Source organism: Lithobates pipiens, unplaced genomic scaffold (genome assembly GCF_037356315.1).
Source record: "Lithobates pipiens isolate NorthernLeopardFrog02 unplaced genomic scaffold, aLitPip1_a1.2 Scaffold_19, whole genome shotgun sequence".
Taxonomy (NCBI): Eukaryota; Metazoa; Chordata; class Amphibia; order Anura; family Ranidae; genus Lithobates; species Lithobates pipiens.
In genome coordinates, this window is record NW_027507764.1 from 578,501,687 (window position 1) to 578,520,422 (window position 18,736).

At 48.2% G+C, this 18,736-nt stretch overlaps 1 protein-coding gene across 1 annotated transcript in view; it reads right to left on the reverse strand.

The window, feature by feature from the left end:
• LOC143998115 (uncharacterized) overlaps positions 1–18,736 on the reverse strand; it is a 195,754-nt gene that overhangs the window by 58,796 nt on the left and 118,222 nt on the right. Inside the window, exons 20-21 of the mRNA XM_077493859.1 lie at positions 1,916–2,017; positions 266–364 (exon numbers count right to left, since the gene is read on the reverse strand). Of these exons, the coding sequence (XP_077349985.1) occupies positions 266–364; positions 1,916–2,017 (201 nt within the window). The remainder of the gene's footprint in view (positions 1–265; positions 365–1,915; positions 2,018–18,736) is intronic.

Genomic DNA, 18,736 nt, shown 5'->3' on the forward strand with positions numbered 1-18,736 from the left:
AAGAACTGAAATCCAATGAATTGAAAGGGACAGGCCAGGGACAGTCAGGCTGGGGAGGAAAGCGCTAGATGATGCTGGACGTCCTCCAGCCAGGAAATGAGGGACCGTCTGACTTGCACACTGTGAGAAGCTCAGAGTGTGCAGCGAAGTCAGAGTAAGCCGTTTCAGTACAGAAGAGAGAAAACTGTACAACTGCATGAGAATGAAGGGAAAGCTCGAGATGAGATTTAAATCAAATCTGGATCCAGCCATGCTAGGACTTTACCTTGGTGCTGGTGATACGGAAGGAGACGCAGCCCTTTAACGCTTCCAGAACATTGATGTGCCCGTTCTTGGCAGCCAGGTGGATAGCAGACATCCCCTCCTACCACAAGGGAAATAGAGAGCTCAGTCCATTATTGGATTTCTTTATTTGTATTGAATCATTTGTATCATAAACTGTTATTTTATCTCTACCTTCAATGGCTGCATTTTCCAGGGGTATTTTCGCTCATATGAGGCGATTTGTATTGGTTACTCTGGACCTCTAGACTCCGTGTTAGTTACTCCTGACCCCTGCACTAGCTATTCCTAACCCCTCCACTCTGCGCTAGCTACTCCTAACCCCTGCACTCTGCACTAGCTACTCCTGACCCCTCCGCTCTGCGTTCGTTTCTCCTGACCTCTCCAGTCTGCGCTAGCTACTCCTAACCCCTGCACTCTGTACTAGCTATTCCTAACCCCTCCACTCTGCGTTAGCTACTCCTGATCCCTCCACTCTGCGTTAGTTTCTCCTGACCTCTCCACTCTGCGTAGCTACTCCTGACCTTTGCACTCTGCGTTAGCCAAACCTGAACCCTCCACTCTGCTTTAGCTACTTCTGACTCCCTCCACTCTGCTTTAGCTACTCTTGACTCCTCCACTCTGCGTTAGTTTCTCCTAGACCTCTCTACTCTGTGTAGCTACTCCTGACCTTTGCACTCTGCGTTAGCTACTCCTGACCCCTCCACTCTGCTTTAGCTACTCCTGATCCATCCACTCTGCATTAGCTATTCCTGACCCCTCCACTCTGCATTAGCTATTCCTGACCTCTCCACTCTGCGTTAGCTACTCCTGACCTTTGCAATTAGTGTTACTCTTGACCCCTGCACTCTGCGCTACCTAATCCTAAACCCCTGCACTCTGTCTTTGCTACTCCTGAGTCCTGACCCCTGTGTTAGCTACAAATGACCTTTTCACTCAGTGTTAGTTACACCTGGCCTCTGAGTTAGCTACTCCTGACCCCTGCACTTTGCATTAGTTACTCCTGACCCCTGCACTTTGCATTAGTTACTCCTGACCCCTGCACTTTGCATTAGTTATTCCTGACCCCCACACTTTGCATTAGTTACTCCTGACCCCTCCACTCTGTCTTAGTTACTCCTCACCACTGCACTCTGTGGTAGTTATTCCTAACTCCTGCACTCTGTCTTACTTCTAAACCCTTTGTGTTAGTCACTCCTGACCCCTGCCCTCTGTGTTAGTGACTCCTGACCCCTGCACTCTATGTTAGTCACTCCTGACCCCTGCACTCTATGTTAGTCACTACTGGCCACTGCACTCTGTGTTAGTCACTACTGGCCACTGCACTCTGTGTTAGTGACTCCTGACCCCTGCACTCTATGTTAGTCACTCCTGACCCCTGCACTCTATGTTAGTCACTACTGGCCACTGCACTCTATGTTAGTCACTACTGACCCCTGCACTCTGTGTTAATCACTCCTGGCCCCTGCACTCTACATAACATACCAATAACCTCTGGAAAGAGCTAGCTGAATGTCTCCAGTGTGATCACTTTTGTAAATTGACAAATAAATTCCAGCAAATGACGATCATCTAAAGGTGAACTCTGGGGACAGAAATCTTTGGCCTGGCAGAGGGTCCAAACCAGACTTACTGCATCTTCATCGGATGCCGACGCTCCGGTCTCCAGCAACACCTTCACAACACCCGCGTGGCCCCCCGCTGCTGCCAAGTGCAGGGGGGTGGAGTCATTGGTCTGGGAATACAGACAGAACAACGGTCAGGAGATGCAGGTCAGATTATACTGCTGCTACATTAGATGTAAATACAATCAACCACATCTCAAATATTTATTATTTCGGAAATAGGCCCTGGTGATCCTGCCAGGAAGGCTTGGCTTTGGGCTTTGAACCCAATGACTCCCCATCTCTCTCTGTAGTAGTGTAAGATTAGTGCACACGGGTTTGTGTAATGCATGTTGTGAAGTAGTTTTGGCACACGTATGTATTGCAGTGTACTGTGGTGTACTGCGGTGTATTGCGGTGTACTGCGGTGTATTGCGGTGTACTGCGGTGTATTGCGGTGTACTGTGGTGTACTGCGGTGTATTGCGGTGTACTGCGGTGTATTGCGGTATATTGCGGTGTACTGCGGTGTATTGCGGTATATTGCGGTGTATTGCGGTGTACTGCGGTGTATTGCGGTGTACTGTGGTGTACTGCGGTGTATTGCGGTGTACTGCGGTGTATTGCGGTATATTGCGGTGTACTGCGGTGTATTGCGGTATATTGCGGTGTATTGCGGTGTACTGCGGTGTATTGCGGTGTACTGCGGTGTACTGCGGTGTACTGCGGTGTATTGCGGTGTACTGCGGTGTATTGCGGTGTACTGCGGTGTACTGCGGTGTATTGCGGTGTACTGCGGTGTATTGCGGTGTACTGCGGTGTACTGCGGTGTATTGCGGTGTACTGCGGTGTATTGCGGTGTACTGCGGTGTACTGCGGTGTATTGCGGTGTACTGCGGTGTATTGCGGTGTACTGCGGTGTACTGCGGTGTATTGCGGTGTACTGCGGTGTATTGCGGTGTACTGCGGTGTATTGCGGTATATTGCGGTGTATTGCGGTGTACTGCGGTGTATTGCGGTGTACTGCGGTGTATTGCGGTATATTGCGGTGTATTGCGGTGTACTGCGGTGTATTGTGGTGTACTGCGGTGTACTGCGGTGCACTGCGGTGTATTGCGGTGTACTGCGGTGTATTGCGGTGTATTGCGGTGTACTGCGGTGTATTGTGGTGTACTGCGGTGTACTGCGGTGTATTGCGGTGTACTGCGGTGTATTGCGGTGTACTGCGGTGTATTGCGGTGTACTGCGGTGTATTGCGGTATATTGCGGTGTATTGCGGTGTACTGCGGTGTATTGTGGTGTACTGCGGTGTACTGCGGTGTACTGCGGTGTATTGCGGTGTACTGCGGTGTATTGCGGTGTACTGCGGTGTATTGCGGTATATTGCGGTGTATTGCGGTGTACTGCGGTGTATTGCGGTGTACTGCGGTGTACTGCGGTGTATTGCGGTATATTGCGGTGTACTGCGGTGTATTGTGGTGTACTGCGGTGTACTGCGGTGTACTGCGGTGTATTGCGGTGTACTGCGGTGTATTGCGGTGTACTGCGGTGTATTGTGGTGTACTGCGGTGTACTGCGGTGTATTGCGGTGTACTGCGGTGTATTGCGGTATATTGCGGTGTATTGCGGTGTACTGCGGTGTATTGTGGTGTACTGCGGTGTACTGCGGTGTATTGCGGTGTACTGCGGTGTATTGCGGTGTATTGCGGTGTACTGCGGTGTATTGTGGTGTACTGCGGTGTACTGCGGTGTATTGCGGTGTACTGCGGTGTACTGCGGTGTATTGCGGTGTACTGCGGTGTACTGCGGTGTATTGCGGTGTATTGCGGTGTACTGCGGTGTACTGCGGTGTATTGCGGTGTACTGCGGTGTATTGCGGTGTATTGCGGTGTACTGCGGTGTATTGCGGTGTACTGCGGTGTATTGCGGTGTACTGCGGTGTACTGCGGTGTATTGCGGTGTATTGCGGTGTATTGTGGTGTACTGCGGTGTATTGCGGTGTACTGCGGTGTATTGCGGTGTACTGCGGTGTACTGCGGTGTATTGCGGTGTACTGCGGTGTATTGCGGTGTACTGCGGTGTATTGCGGTGTATTGCGGTGTACTGCGGTGTATTGCGGTGTATTGCGGTGTACTGCGGTGTACTGCGGTGTACTGCGGTGTATTGCGGTGTACTGCGGTGTATTGCGGTGTATTGCGGTATACTGCGATGTATTGCGGAGTACTGCGGTGTACTGCGGTGTATTGTGGTGTATTGCGGTGTATTGCGGTGTACTGCGGTGTACTGCGGTGTATTGCGGTGTATTGCGGTGTACTGCGGTGTATTGCGGTGTACTGCGGTGTATTGCGGTGTACTGCGGTGTACTGCGGTGTACTGCGGTGTACTGCGGTGTATTGCGGTGTACTGCGGTGTATTGCGGTGTACTGCGGTGTACTGCGGTGTACTGCGGTGTATTGCGGTGTACTGCGGTGTACTGCGGTGTACTGCGGTGTACTGCGGTGTATTGCGGTATATTGCGGTGTATTGCGGTGTACTGCGGTGTATTGTGGTGTACTGCGGTGTACTGCGGTGTACTGCGGTGTATTGCGGTGTACTGCGGTGTATTGCGGTGTACTGCGGTGTATTGCGGTGTATTGCGGTGTACTGCGGTGTATTGCGGTGTACTGCGGTGTACTGCGGTGTATTGCGGTATATTGCGGTGTACTGCGGTGTATTGTGGTGTACTGCGGTGTACTGCGGTGTACTGCGGTGTATTGCGGTGTACTGCGGTGTATTGCGGTGTACTGCGGTGTATTGTGGTGTACTGCGGTGTACTGCGGTGTATTGCGGTGTACTGCGGTGTATTGCGGTATATTGCGGTGTATTGCGGTGTACTGCGGTGTATTGTGGTGTACTGCGGTGTACTGCGGTGTATTGCGGTGTACTGCGGTGTATTGCGGTGTATTGCGGTGTACTGCGGTGTATTGTGGTGTACTGCGGTGTACTGCGGTGTATTGCGGTGTACTGCGGTGTACTGCGGTGTATTGCGGTGTACTGCGGTGTACTGCGGTGTATTGCGGTGTATTGCGGTGTACTGCGGTGTACTGCGGTGTATTGCGGTGTACTGCGGTGTATTGCGGTGTATTGCGGTGTACTGCGGTGTATTGCGGTGTACTGCGGTGTATTGCGGTGTACTGCGGTGTACTGCGGTGTATTGCGGTGTATTGCGGTGTATTGTGGTGTACTGCGGTGTATTGCGGTGTACTGCGGTGTATTGCGGTGTACTGCGGTGTACTGCGGTGTATTGCGGTGTACTGCGGTGTATTGCGGTGTACTGCGGTGTATTGCGGTGTATTGCGGTGTACTGCGGTGTATTGCGGTGTATTGCGGTGTACTGCGGTGTACTGCGGTGTATTGCGGTGTACTGCGGTGTATTGCGGTGTATTGCGGTATACTGCGATGTATTGCGGAGTACTGCGGTGTACTGCGGTGTATTGTGGTGTATTGCGGTGTATTGTGGTGTACTGCGGTGTACTGCGGTGTATTGCGGTGTATTGCGGTGTACTGCGGTGTACTGCGGTGTATTGCGGTGTACTGCGGTGTATTGCGGTGTACTGCGGTGTACTGCGGTGTATTGCGGTGTACTGCGGTGTATTGCGGTGTACTGCGGTGTATTGCGGTGTACTGCGGTGTACTGCGGTGTATTGCGGTGTACTGCGGTGTATTGCGGTGTACTGCGGTGTACTGCGGTGTACTGCGGTGTATTGCGGTGTATTGCGGTGTATTGCGGTGTACTGCGGTGTATTGCGGTGTATTGCGGTGTACTGCGGTGTATTGCGGTGTACTGCGGTGTATTGCGGTGTACTGCGGTGTATTGCGGTGTACTGCGGTGTATTGCGGTGTATTGCGGTGTACTGCGGTGTATTGCGGTGTATTGCGGTGTACTGCGGTGTATTGCGGTGTACTGCGGTGTACTGCGGTGTATTGCGGTGTACTGCGGTGTATTGCGGTGTACTGCGGTGTATTGCGGTGTATTGCGGTGTATTGCGGTGTACTGCGGTGTATTGCGGTGTACTGCGGTGTATTGCGGTGTATTGCGGTGTACTGCGGTGTATTGCGGTGTACTGCGGTGTACTGCGGTGTACTGCGGTGTATTGCGGTGTATTGCGGTGTACTGCGGTGTATTGCGGTGTATTGCGGTGTACTGCGGTGTACTGCGGTGTATTGCGGTGTACTGCGGTGTATTGCGGTGTATTGCGGTGTATTGCGGTGTACTGCGGTGTATTGCGGTGTACTGCGGTGTATTGCGGTGTATTGCGGTGTACTGCGGTGTACTGCGGTGTATTGCGGTGTACTGCGGTGTATTGCGGTGTACTGCGGTGTACTGCGGTGTATTGCGGTGTACTGCGGTGTACTGCGGTGTATTGCGGTGTACTGCGGTGTACTGCGGTGTACTGCGGTGTATTGCGGTGTACTGCGGTGTACTGCGGTGTATTGCGGTGTACTGCGGTGTATTGCGGTGTACTGCGGTGTATTGCGGTGTACTGCGGTGTATTGCGGTGTACTGCGGTGTATTGCGGTGTATTGCGGTGTACTGCGGTGTATTGCGGTGTATTGCGGTGTACTGCGGTGTATTGCGGTGTACTGCGGTGTATTGCGGTGTATTGCGGTGTACTGCGGTGTATTGCGGTGTACTGCGGTGTATTGCGGTGTATTGCGGTGTATTGCGGTGTACTGCGGTGTATTGCGGTGTACTGCGGTGTATTGCGGTGTATTGCGGTGTACTGCGGTGTATTGCGGTGTACTGCGGTGTATTGCGGTGTACTGCGGTGGACTGCGGTGTACTGCGGTGTATTGCGGTGTATTGCGGTGTACTGCGGTGTATTGCGGTGTATTGCGGTGTACTGCGGTGTATTGCGGTGTATTGCGGTGTATTGCGGTGTACTGCGGTGTATTGCGGTGTACTGCGGTGTATTGCGGTGTATTGCGGTGTACTGCGGTGTATTGCGGTGTACTGCGGTGTATTGCGGTGTACTGCGGTGTATTGCGGTGTACTGCGGTGTATTGCGGTGTACTGCGGTGTACTGCGGTGTACTGCGGTGTATTGCGGTGTACTGCGGTGTATTGCGGTGTACTGCGGTGTACTGCGGTGTATTGCGGTGTACTGCGGTGTATTGCGGTGTATTGCGGTGTACTGCGGTGTATTGCGGTGTACTGCGGTGTACTGCGGTGTATTGCGGTGTATTGCGGTGTACTGCGGTGTATTGCGGTGTATTGCGGTGTACTGCGGTGTATTGCGGTGTATTGCGGTGTACTGCGGTGTATTGCGGTGTACTGCGGTGTACTGCGGTGTATTGCGGTGTACTGCGGTGTATTGCGGTGTATTGCGGTGTACTGCGGTGTATTGCGGTGTATTGCGGTGTATTGCGGTGTACTGCGGTGTATACATTCTGATTTTGATCCCTTGGAATGGTGTCCTTGCAAACTGACCACATGGTGATCTCGGAATACGGTTGGCACTTCCCCTGGTACTGGCCACGTGTCACAAAATCAAATTATTTGCTAGCAACATGGTTCTAGAGAAGATTATAACATTCAGAATACGATTTCTCAATTTTAAGAGGCCAGCAATCAATCGATCGTTATTTAACTCATCAACAGGCACCGTAGATGGCGTCTGACCCGCCTTGACTGTCTCCAACTCCTGTCCTCGCTCTCTACCTCTCAGACCTCAAATCATGTCAACAATAGGCATTGAAGAGCTGAAGGAAGTCCTGAGTTTTCCTGAGCCAAGGGAGGCCTCGGGGGAAGGGGGGATGATATTTTATTAACTGCGCTATTTATTACTAACTTCTGCATGGTGTATTACATACTACAGACCCCTGCACTCTGTGTACATACTACCCACCATTGAACTATGTGTTACATATGTATGACCTCTGCAACACTTACGGTACTTCTTACCCTGCACTTCATGTTACATACTTCTAATGTCTGATCTCTGCATTGCCTAATACTGACCTCTGATCTCTGCATTACATACTGCTGACCCCCGCACTCTGCACTACTTACTAATGATATCTGCACTCTGCATTACATTCTACTGACCTATTCACTCTGTATTAAATACTATCTGCTTCTGAACTCTGCATTAACTACTACTAACCCCTACAATCTTCTTAACATATTACTGACCTATGATCTCTGTGTTACATGCTACTGACACTGCTTACATAATACTGACCTCTGCGTCACTTACTACTTACCCTGCACTTCGTATTACATACTTCTGATGTCGGAGCTCTGTATTGCCTAATACTGACCTCTGGACTCTGCATTACATAATACTGACTGCTGAATTTTGAAATATATACTACTGACCCCTGCCCTCTGTGTTACATACTATCCACCACTGAACTCTGTGTTACATACTTATGACCTCTACATCACTTACTACTTACCCTGCACTTCATGTTACATACTTCTGACGTCTGATCTCTGCATTACCTAGTACTGACCCCTGAACTCTACATTACATACTGCTGACCCTAACACTCTCAGGTGGGACAGTGGTGTAGTGGTTAGCACTCTCACCTAGCAGTAAGAAGGTTCGCTGGTTCGAATCCCAACCACGACACTAAATGGCCTGGAGTTTGCATGTTCTCCCTGTGCCTGTGTGGGTTTCCTCTGGGTACTCCGGTTTCCTCCCACAATCCAAAGACATGCAAGTAGGCTAATTGGCTTCTGTCCAAAATTGGCCCTAGTATATGAATGGGGACCTTGGATTGTGGGCTCCTTGAGGGTAGGGACTGATGTGAGTGTGCAATGTACAGGGATAGTAGGGACAATTGTAGACACCTCACTCAGGTTGAACTGGATGGACTGGTGTCTTTATTCAACCTTACTAACTATGTAACTATGAAACTCTGCATTACATACTAATGATATCTGCACTCTACATTACATTCTACTGACCTATTCACTCTGTATTAAATACTATCCACCTCCAGGCATGTACTGGCCATTGGGACTACTGGGAGTTTCCTGGTGGGCCGATGGCTCAGTGGGTCACTGCTATGTAAGGGGGCTGCTCATGGGACACTCTGATGTAAGGGGGCTGCTCATGGGACACTCTGATGTAAGGGGGCTGGTGATGGGACACTCTGATGTAAGGGGGCTGCTCATGGGACATGATGTAAGGGAGTGCTGATGGGACACTCAAAATGTATGTGGGCCGGTCTGGATGAAGTCCAGGGCCAAATTTCTGTCTCAGTCCAGCCCTGTCCACCTTTGAACTGTCATGGATATGCAGTAATTTTTGTCTGTCAGCTTACCTCTCCATGTGTTCAGCTTTAGAGGCCAGCCACTCTCACCTGGCTGCTTAAAGCGGTTCTGCACTCATAATAAAACATTTGCCCATTCAGTTGCCTCTAGTTCATATATTTGATAATGCCACCTGTTTTTTTTTTTTTGATTCACCTACCTTTTGTAATCCGATGTCGTTTATTTTCATCCCCTGCGGCGATGGGCGGTCTCTTGCGGGGATCAGCATCATTTCCTGCTGAAGCCCGCACTGTATCCTGGGATCTCGTTCAAGTAATCCCAGGAGACATTGCGGCTAATGCACCCGACATCTCGCGAGATTTCGGATAATACAGCCGACATCTCGCGTGATTTCGGTTATTACAGCCGAGATCTCGCGAGATCTCGGCTGTAATAACCGAAATCACGCGAGATGAGTGTCCCATCAGCACCCCCTTACATCAGAGTGGCCCATCACCAGCCCCCTTACATAACAGTGACCCACTGAGCCATCGGCCCACCAGGAAACTCCCAGTAGTCCCAATGGCCAGTACATTGAACGAGATCCCAGGAGACAGTGCGGGCTTCAGCAGGAAATGATGCTGATCCCTGCAAGAGACCGCTCATCGCCGCAGGGGATGAAAATAAACTACATCGGATTACAAAAGGTAGGTGAATCAAAAAAAAAAAACAGGTGGCATTATCAAATATATGAACTAGAGGCAACAGAATGGGCAAATGTTTTATTATGAGTGCAGAACCGCTTTAAGTAATCTCTCCTCAATGCGTGGCTCCACCCCTGCCCCTCTCTGGAACTCTAGATTAACCTGTGCACTGCAAGCCAGCTCAGCTAATCAATATAGTGTGTTTTGGCTTCTATATGTTCATTGCTCTGTGTCCTACGTCTGACCCTGTTTACTGACCATGGCTTGTTCTTGACTGTCCTCGTCTGCTTCGTATCCTGACCTTTGGCGTGTTCTTTGACTATCCCTATCTGCTTGTTGCCCTGACCTTTTGGCTGCTGCTTTCTTTCTATCCTCCAGTAGTCTACTGTGATCACGAGCTGGGGGCTGTGACCTGGAGCCAGACTGCAGCGAAGTCCATCCCCACCATCAGGGGCCCTGGTGAACACCCGCTGGCTCTTAGAGTCTGTGCACTGGGAAAACCCATGCTCTAGCTCCCAGTGTGATCTGTGTTGGTGCTCCAGAGTACCTGCTTTCCTGAACCACCCAGGGCTCAATCCGCAGCATTCAGCCGTAGGGTCCACTACCTTGCATTGCATTTCCGACCCCAATGAGGTGCATCTGTCACCTGGACTCAGGTGACCTGACATGAACTCTGCATTAACTACTACTAGCCCCATGCAATCTGCTTAACATATTACTCTGTGTTACATACTACCAACACTGCTTACATAATACTGACCTCTGCGTCACTTACCCTGCACTCCTTCTTATATACCTCTGATCTCTGGACTCTGCATTGCCTATTAATGACCTCTGAATTCTGCATTACATACTACTGACCCCTGCCCTCTGTGTTACATACTACCCATCACTGAACATTGTGTTACATACCTATGACCTCTGTCTCTGCATTACCTAGTACTGACCTCTGGACTCTGCTTTACAAACTGCTGACCCCTGCACTCTGCATTTCTTACAACTGACCCCTAAACTATAAAATCCTTTCTTATTGTTTATTGAGAACTTGCTAGATCTTCACCAGCATGCCGCACTTGATTTATGATCACTTCCGTGTTGTTCAGGTAGATCTCCACATCTCTAGGATTGCCTACCCCCGGCTCTACAAAGTGAGATCATTCAATAAAGGATCCCTTTCAAAGATAAACTGAGTGAATACTAAATGCAGTTTTTAACCACTTAAGGACCGCCTCACGTTGATATACGTCGGCAGAATGGCACGGCTGGGCACAATCACGTACCTGTACGTGGCTCTTTAAGTGCCCAGCCGTGTGTCGGGAGCACGACGCCGGCGGCACGCTCCCGACCCGGTCCTGAGCTCCGTGACCGCGGGACCAGCGGACCCAATAACCGCTGGTGTCCTGCGATCGGGTCACAGAGCTGAAGAACGAGGAGAGGTCTGTGTAAACAAACCTCTCCCCGTGCTTCCTACTGTGGCTGTCACCGATCGTCTGTTCCCTTTTATAGGGAAGGACGATCAGTGATGTCACATGCCAGGCCACGCCCCTCAACAGTAAAAAAAAAAAAACACATAACATCATACATAATACCTCCACTGTCCCCTAGTGGTTAACTCCTTCACTGCCAGTGTAATTTACACAGGAATCACTGCATTTAAATAGCACTGATTGCTGTATAAATGACAATGGTCCCAAAAATGTGTCACAAATGTCCGATGTGTCCGCCACAATGTCGCAGTCACAATAAAAAAATCGCTGATCGCCGCCATTACTAGTAAAAAAAAAAAGTATTAATAAAAATGCTATAAAACGATCCCCTATTTTGTAAACGCTATAACTTTTGCGCAAACCAATCAATAAATCGCTAATTGCAATTTTTTTTACCAAAGATATGTAGAAGAATACGTATCGGCCTAAACTGAGGAAAAAAAATTGTTTTTTTTATATATTTTTTGGGGATATTTGTTATAGCAAAAAGTAAAAAAATATTGAATTTTTTTCAAAATTTACGCTCTATTTTTGTTTATAGCGCAAAAAATAAAAACCTCAGGGGGTGATCAAATACCACCAAAAGAAAGCTCTATTTGTGGGAAAAAAAGGACGTCAATTTTGTTTGGGAGCCACGTCGCACGACCGCGCAATTGTCAGTTAAAGCCACGCAGTGCCGAATTGCAAAAAGGGTCCTGGTCCTTTGGCTGCAAATTGGTCCGGGGCTTAAAGTGGAAGTAAACCCTTCTATCATTTTCAGTCAAGGAAGCTGCCATCTTGGCCTCTAATGATTCTTCAACTGCCATAATGCTGCACATGTGATCAGTTATGACACCAGCCACTGGATGGTTTGAAAGTTTGGTTGAGAGCACAGCCAATGTGAAAGTTAGCATTTCCGGCATGCCGGGAATGTAAGTGTTTTTTGAAACTGGGTTTACTCCCACTTTAAGTGCTTAAATGATCATTTTACTTATTAATCGAAAAAAAAAACCCAGAAAAACCGGCCTGGCCCTATGTGAAAAAGCAATTGCCCCCAAACCTAATAACTGGTTGGGCCACCCGGCAAAAACTGCAATCAAACATTTGCGATAACTGGCAATGAGTCTTTCTCATCTCTGTGGAGGAACTTTGGCCCACTCTTCTTTGCAGAATTGTTTTAATTCAGCCACATTGGAGGGTTTTCCAGCATGAACGGCCCGTTTAAGGTCATGCTATAGCATCTCAATCTGGATTTAAGTCCAGAGTTTGACTAGGCCACTCCAAAACCTTTATTTTATTTTTTTTGAGCCATTCCGAGGTGGACTTGCTGGTGGGTTTCGGATCATCGTCCTGCTGCATATTTAACCCAAATGTGCTTGAGGTCAGGAACTGATGGCCAGACATTCTCCTTCAGGACTTTCTGGTGGAGTGCAGAATTGGAAATGGTTCCATCAATTATGGCAAGTGGTCCAGGTCCTGAAGCTGCAAAGCAGCCCCAGACCATCACACTACCACCACCATGTGTGACTGTTGGTATGATGTTCTTGTTATGAAATGCTGTCTTAGCCCTTGTACACACGGTCGGACATTCCGACAACAGAATCCATCGGATTTTGTCCGAAACTGGTGTTGCATACACACGGTTGGACAAAGTTGTCGGAAAATCCGATCGTACGTAACGTGATGACGTTATTTCGTTACGACGGGACTACGTTCACGCTAGTAGCCAATAGCTTTGGTCTAGCAATTTGATCTGAGCATGCGTGGCACTTTGTCCGATCGGAATTCTCTACACACAATCGGACAAAGTCCGATCAGATCATGTTGTCGGAAAGTTTTATAGCCCAGCTCTAAAACTTTGTCCGTCGGATATTCCGACGGAAAGAGTCCGATGGAGCCCACATACACTCGGATCATCCGTCAACACGGTCCGATTGAACATTTTCCATCGGATTGTCTGACCGTGTGTACAAGGGCTTAGTTTTATGTCAGATGTAACGGGACGCACAGCTTCAAGAAAGTTCAACTTTTCTCTCATCAGTTCACAGAATAATTGCCCAAAAGTCTTTTGGATAATGAAGACATTTGACAAATGTGAGACGAGCCTTTGTGCTCTTTTTGGTCAGCAGTGGCTTTGGAACTCTTCCATTGATGCTGTTTTTGCCCAGCCTCTTGAATCATAAACACTGATCTTAACTGAGGCAAGTGAGGTCCACAGTTCTTTAGATGTTGTTCTGGGTTCTTTTATGACCTCCTGGATGAGTCATTGTTGTGCGCTTGGAGTAATTTTGGTAGGCCGGTCACTCCTTGGAAGGTTCACCACTGTTCCAAGTTTTCTACAATGGCTCTCACTGTGGTTCGCCGGAGTCCCAAGGCCTAATGAGAAACCCTGATCTATATAGTTTCATAGTTAGTAAGGTTGAATAAAGACACTAGTCCACCCAGTTCAACCTGAGTGAGTGTCTATCCCTATCCCTGTACATTGCACACTCACATTGGTCCCTACCCTCAAGGAGCCCACAATCCAAGGTCCCCATTTGTATACTAGGGGCCAATTTTGGACAGAAGCCAATTAACCTACCTGCATGTCTTTGGAGAGTGGGAGGAAACTGGAGTACCCGGAGGAAACCCACGCAGGCACAGGGAGAACATGCAAACTCCAGGCAGGTGGTGTCATGGTTGGGATTCGAGCCAGTGACCCTTTTTACTACTAGGTGAGAGTGCTAACCACTACACCACTGTGCCGCCCAATATAATATATCACTTTTTGAATGAAATTACTGAATCAAACTTTTTAATGATATTCACATGTTTTGAGATGCACCTATATATATTATTGAAAGCTAAAGCCACGTACACACGACCAGACTTTTTGACAGCAAAGGTCCGACAGAACGAGTCCATTGGACAATTCGATCGTGTGTGGGCTCCATCGGACCTTTGCTTGCCAAAAATCCAGCGGACTTTAGAAATAGAACATGTTTTAAATTTTCACACCGGAACTCCGTCGGACTGAGAAATCCATTCGTGTGTATGCTAATACGACGGACAAAAACCGGCGCTAGGGCAGCTATTGGCTACTGGCTATGAACTTCCGGTCGTACGTCATCCGTTCGAATCCATTGGACTTTGTGATTGTGTGTGGCCAAGTCCGTTCCTTCAGAAAGTCCACCGAAAGTCAGTCGGGAAGACTGTCAGACCTAGCCCGTTGAAAAGTCCGGTCGCGTGTACGCGGCATTAGTTCTGAATGAATAGCGGCATTGAATGTTTATAGGTCAGCATAAGAATCCAGATGCAGCAGACTACAGGAACTCAAAGGAGGAAACTCCTGGGAAAACAGTAAATGTATTACATTGATCTCCTACAACTATTTTCCGGATTCTGCTGTGTTTATACAGACAGGCAAACATTACACACTAACCATTGTTATGTAATATTATCAGGAAAGGGATCCTGATCTCATACTCCTCTTATAATACTCTTCCATACATTCTTCTACAATAACGTAGAACAGCATTTTTCAGCTTTGGGCCTAAGCAGCTGCTGGAGGAATGTCCAGACTTCCAGGAGGGGACAGAATTGTCAGACCACAGTTACACGTACGATATTTCAAAAACTCCCAGAGTTCCCATACTGAGCTGCGGTAATGAAGACGTGCGAGTTCAGCTGAATTCGCACGATTTCACTCCCGCATGTCAGTCCCGATTTCGGCCACGATTTCAGAAACATCTGTGCGTCACAGCGGTTAGGACGGTGCCATTGATGGCAATTGCCGCCGATCTGACATGTCAAATCGCATGACAAAACCCAGTGTGAAACAGGGCTCAAAGAATGTGGACATACTTCCATATATTATTGCGTTCAGGTGTCTCCAGTGACGGACACCCTAAAGCAGTGATGGTGAACCTTGGCACCCCAGATGTTTTGGAACTACATTTCCCATGATGCTCATGCACTCTGCAGTGTAGGTTAGCATCATGGGAAATGTAGTTCCAAAACATCTGGGGTGCCAAGGTTCAAACTTGTCTTGCATACAGACGGTTGCACAAATGTTGGCCAACAAAGTAGTGACGTACTACATGTTTTTTAAGCTCTTTAGCGCCACCCTTTGGGCTCCTGCTAATTTAGTGTTGGTAGAGTGTTGATTCGCACTTTTCTTTTCGCATTTTTCATTTAGCGCTTTTCAGTTTGTTTCTGAATGGCCGTTCTTCAACCAGACATGTTGCGGAATCGGAGGAGATAACGGGTTATTTATTATTGGTCTTGAAGTTATTGCTTTGAAATTTATTTTTTGGTTCAATAATAATGATTTGATTTGGTATAATTTCTGGATTTCTGGATGCATAGAATGTACTTTTTGGTTAAGTTCTATTGGCAGATATCTTTTTTTAATGCACAATAAAAAATATTGTGTAGAATAATACTTGGCTGTGTGTTTTACTTCAAATGACAGTTTGGGAGTAGGCAGTTACTTTTTAAAAAATACAATGTAAAATTAACAAGGGACACCAACATAGTTGTATCTTTGATCTTAAAAACTACGGGATAATGGTGTTGTGGTAACTTGCCCAAAAAAAAAAAAAAAAAGCATAATAATATTATTCTTGATATCACTAGAAAAAAAAAAACGTTGAAAATTTGTTTGCAATAACTCCATCAGTATCACCAGCAAAGCAGCTTCATTATTATCCCATTATAGAAGAAGAGAATTGTGCGCTGCATTTCCAGATTTCATAATTTGCCGCGACACGAATGTTAATTCTCCATTACGAAACGCTAGTTTACAAGACCGACCGCTTCCGGTTTGTCGTTGCTTCCGATTATGCGTGTTTATACTTTGGACTTTTGTCCGACGGACTTGTGTACACAAGCTCGGAAAGTCCGACAACAGACATTTGTTGGCAGAAAATTTGAAAACACGTTAGCCAACATTTGTTGGCGGAAAGTCAGACAACAATTGTCCGATGGAGTGTACACACAGTCAGATTGTCCGCCAACAGCCTGACATCCAATATTTCCCATTGGAAAGACCGATCGTGCGTACGGGCCTTTAAGCAGTAAGAAAAAAAATCGCTCAATTCCCCCATTAACACAGTCAGTGGCCCACCTGTGGAACTATTGTGTTCTCATGGTGGGGGTGGTGCGGGGGGCCGTCCCTGCTGGTAGAATACAGTGCTAATCGCATGCTGAAAATCGAACATGCTGGTTGTACACAAATCAGTCGATGGATTGACTTGGGTAGAATCAGCCTGCCCATAGATGGTTTGAATCATTTCGCTGCTTAATCAGCCAAGATTTAAAGCATCCCTGGGCGGCTTAAATGTTGAATACTAAGACATTTTAGACAATTAAGCACTTCCAAGCAGGTGGACACAGTTTGGGGAAGACACTTTTCTGTTCCAGCACGACTGTACCCCTGTGTACAAAGCCAGCTCCATAAAGACATGGTTTGATGGGTGTGGTGTGGAGGAGCTCAAGAGCCCTGCACAGAGTCCTGACCTCAACCCTACTGAACACCAGTGGCGGGCCCGTCCATAGGGGGCGCCGGACACATGGATTTCAATAGGGTTATTTTTTTTTTTTAGAAGCATATGATTAGAGCCTGAGGCTTTAATTGGCTTAAAAAAAGGGCCACTTTTGTGACATTAGCAAATATTCACTGATGTCTTCCGATTGGAGGAAAAAACGGAAGGGGGGGACACAAAAGAGACAGAGGGGGGGAGGCCGGGAAGTCACCCCCGATGGATTCAAACACGGGGGAGAGCCGCTCTCCTCCTCCCTGCTCTCTACCCGGTTCCATTCATTCTCCGCCAGCAGTAGGCATTCCCATGTGCTGAGCACTGGGTGCACAGGGTAAGTGAGCCGGCCACGGGGGGGGGGGGGGGGGGTTGGTTATAGTGTGGGGTGGGGGTGGGAGTGATGGGGGAGTCCATGGTCAGGTCCGTCTGCTGCCCCCCCCCCCCCAAATGGAGCACCAGCCGCCACTGCTGATCACCTTTGTGATGAAGTGGAATGCAATTCGGGTCTTCTGACCCAACATCAGTACTTGACCTCACAAAAGTTCCCTTTGTCATTGGCCACATATTCCCATAGACACACTCCAAAATCTTGTGAAAAGCCATTAATAGCCATGGTTTCAGAATGGGATTTCAAGCAGGCTCATGTAAGTGTGATGGGCGCATGTGGCCATATAGCGTAAATCCATGGTCATATCAACCCATCAGACCTTATTCAGGTGTACCTAGTGAAGGGTAATGTTAAAGGAGAAGTGTGGGAATAAAAAATAAAAAAATAAAACATACATACCCATCTCTATGGCTGCAGAATCATTGTAATGCTGCAGCTGTCCCCCACCGGCTCTAAGCCCGAGAAATGGCGATCCCATGACCACTCTTGGTTTTTGGTCAGCTCTGAGCAGAGAGCAGCGACCATCAACTACCACTTTTTTGAGCTCTGCCCCTCCAGCGCTCACTGGATCATTGGGCTGGAGAGCGAACATGAACTGTTGGTTCAGGCATGCTCAGTGGCACATTATTGTCCAGAGCAGCCTTTCTCAACCCTTTCAACACAGAAGAACCCTTGAAATAGTTCTCTGGTCTTGGGGAACCCCGGCTAAAAATTAGAAATTTACAACTCATGATACATTAGTGTGATGGTCAGTGGGAAGAATGGTCCTTACACTTGTGGTCATTGGGAAGAATTACCTCATTACAGATAGCTAAAAACATCAATGGTGTCCGTGGGAACTTATCTGAGAGGCAGAAATGGCCCATTGCTGAAGGAACCCCTACAACCTCTGGAGGAACCCTGGTTGAGAATCACTGGTCCAGATCCTTCCAGAACCTGAAGCAGCTATGTGACGTTACACTGTAGTCAGGCTGAAGAATGTAAGCCAGCAGCCAGCCCAATCTGGGGAAAGCATTAATAGTTTCTTGCCTAGTTCCCAGGCTTTTGGTCCTAGCCAGACCCCTTGTGTTATAAAAAGGGGGGCAACTGAGGTCTAAAAAAAGTGGATTGCATGGGTCCAGAAGATCCAGCCTCACCTGTAGGCACAATCGTTGGCGCTACTGAAGAGACTGGGATTTTCAGAAGACATCTAAGACATGGACAATGCCGTTATGACCTCTCACTTCATGAAGGTATGCCTGGGTCACTACTAAACCTTATTGAGCATCTGTGGGGCATCCTCAAACGGAAGGTGGAGGAGCCCAATCTATCCAACATCCACCAGCTCCGTGATGTCATCGTGGAGGAGTGGAAGAGGGTTATAGTGGCAACCTTTGAAGCTCTGATTAACTCCATGCCCAAGACAGATTAGGGCAGTGCTGGAAAATAATGGTGGCCACACACAATATTGACACTTTGGGCCCAATTTGGACATTTTCACCTAGGGGTGTACTCACTTTTGTTTGCCAGAGTTTTAGACATTGATGATCAAA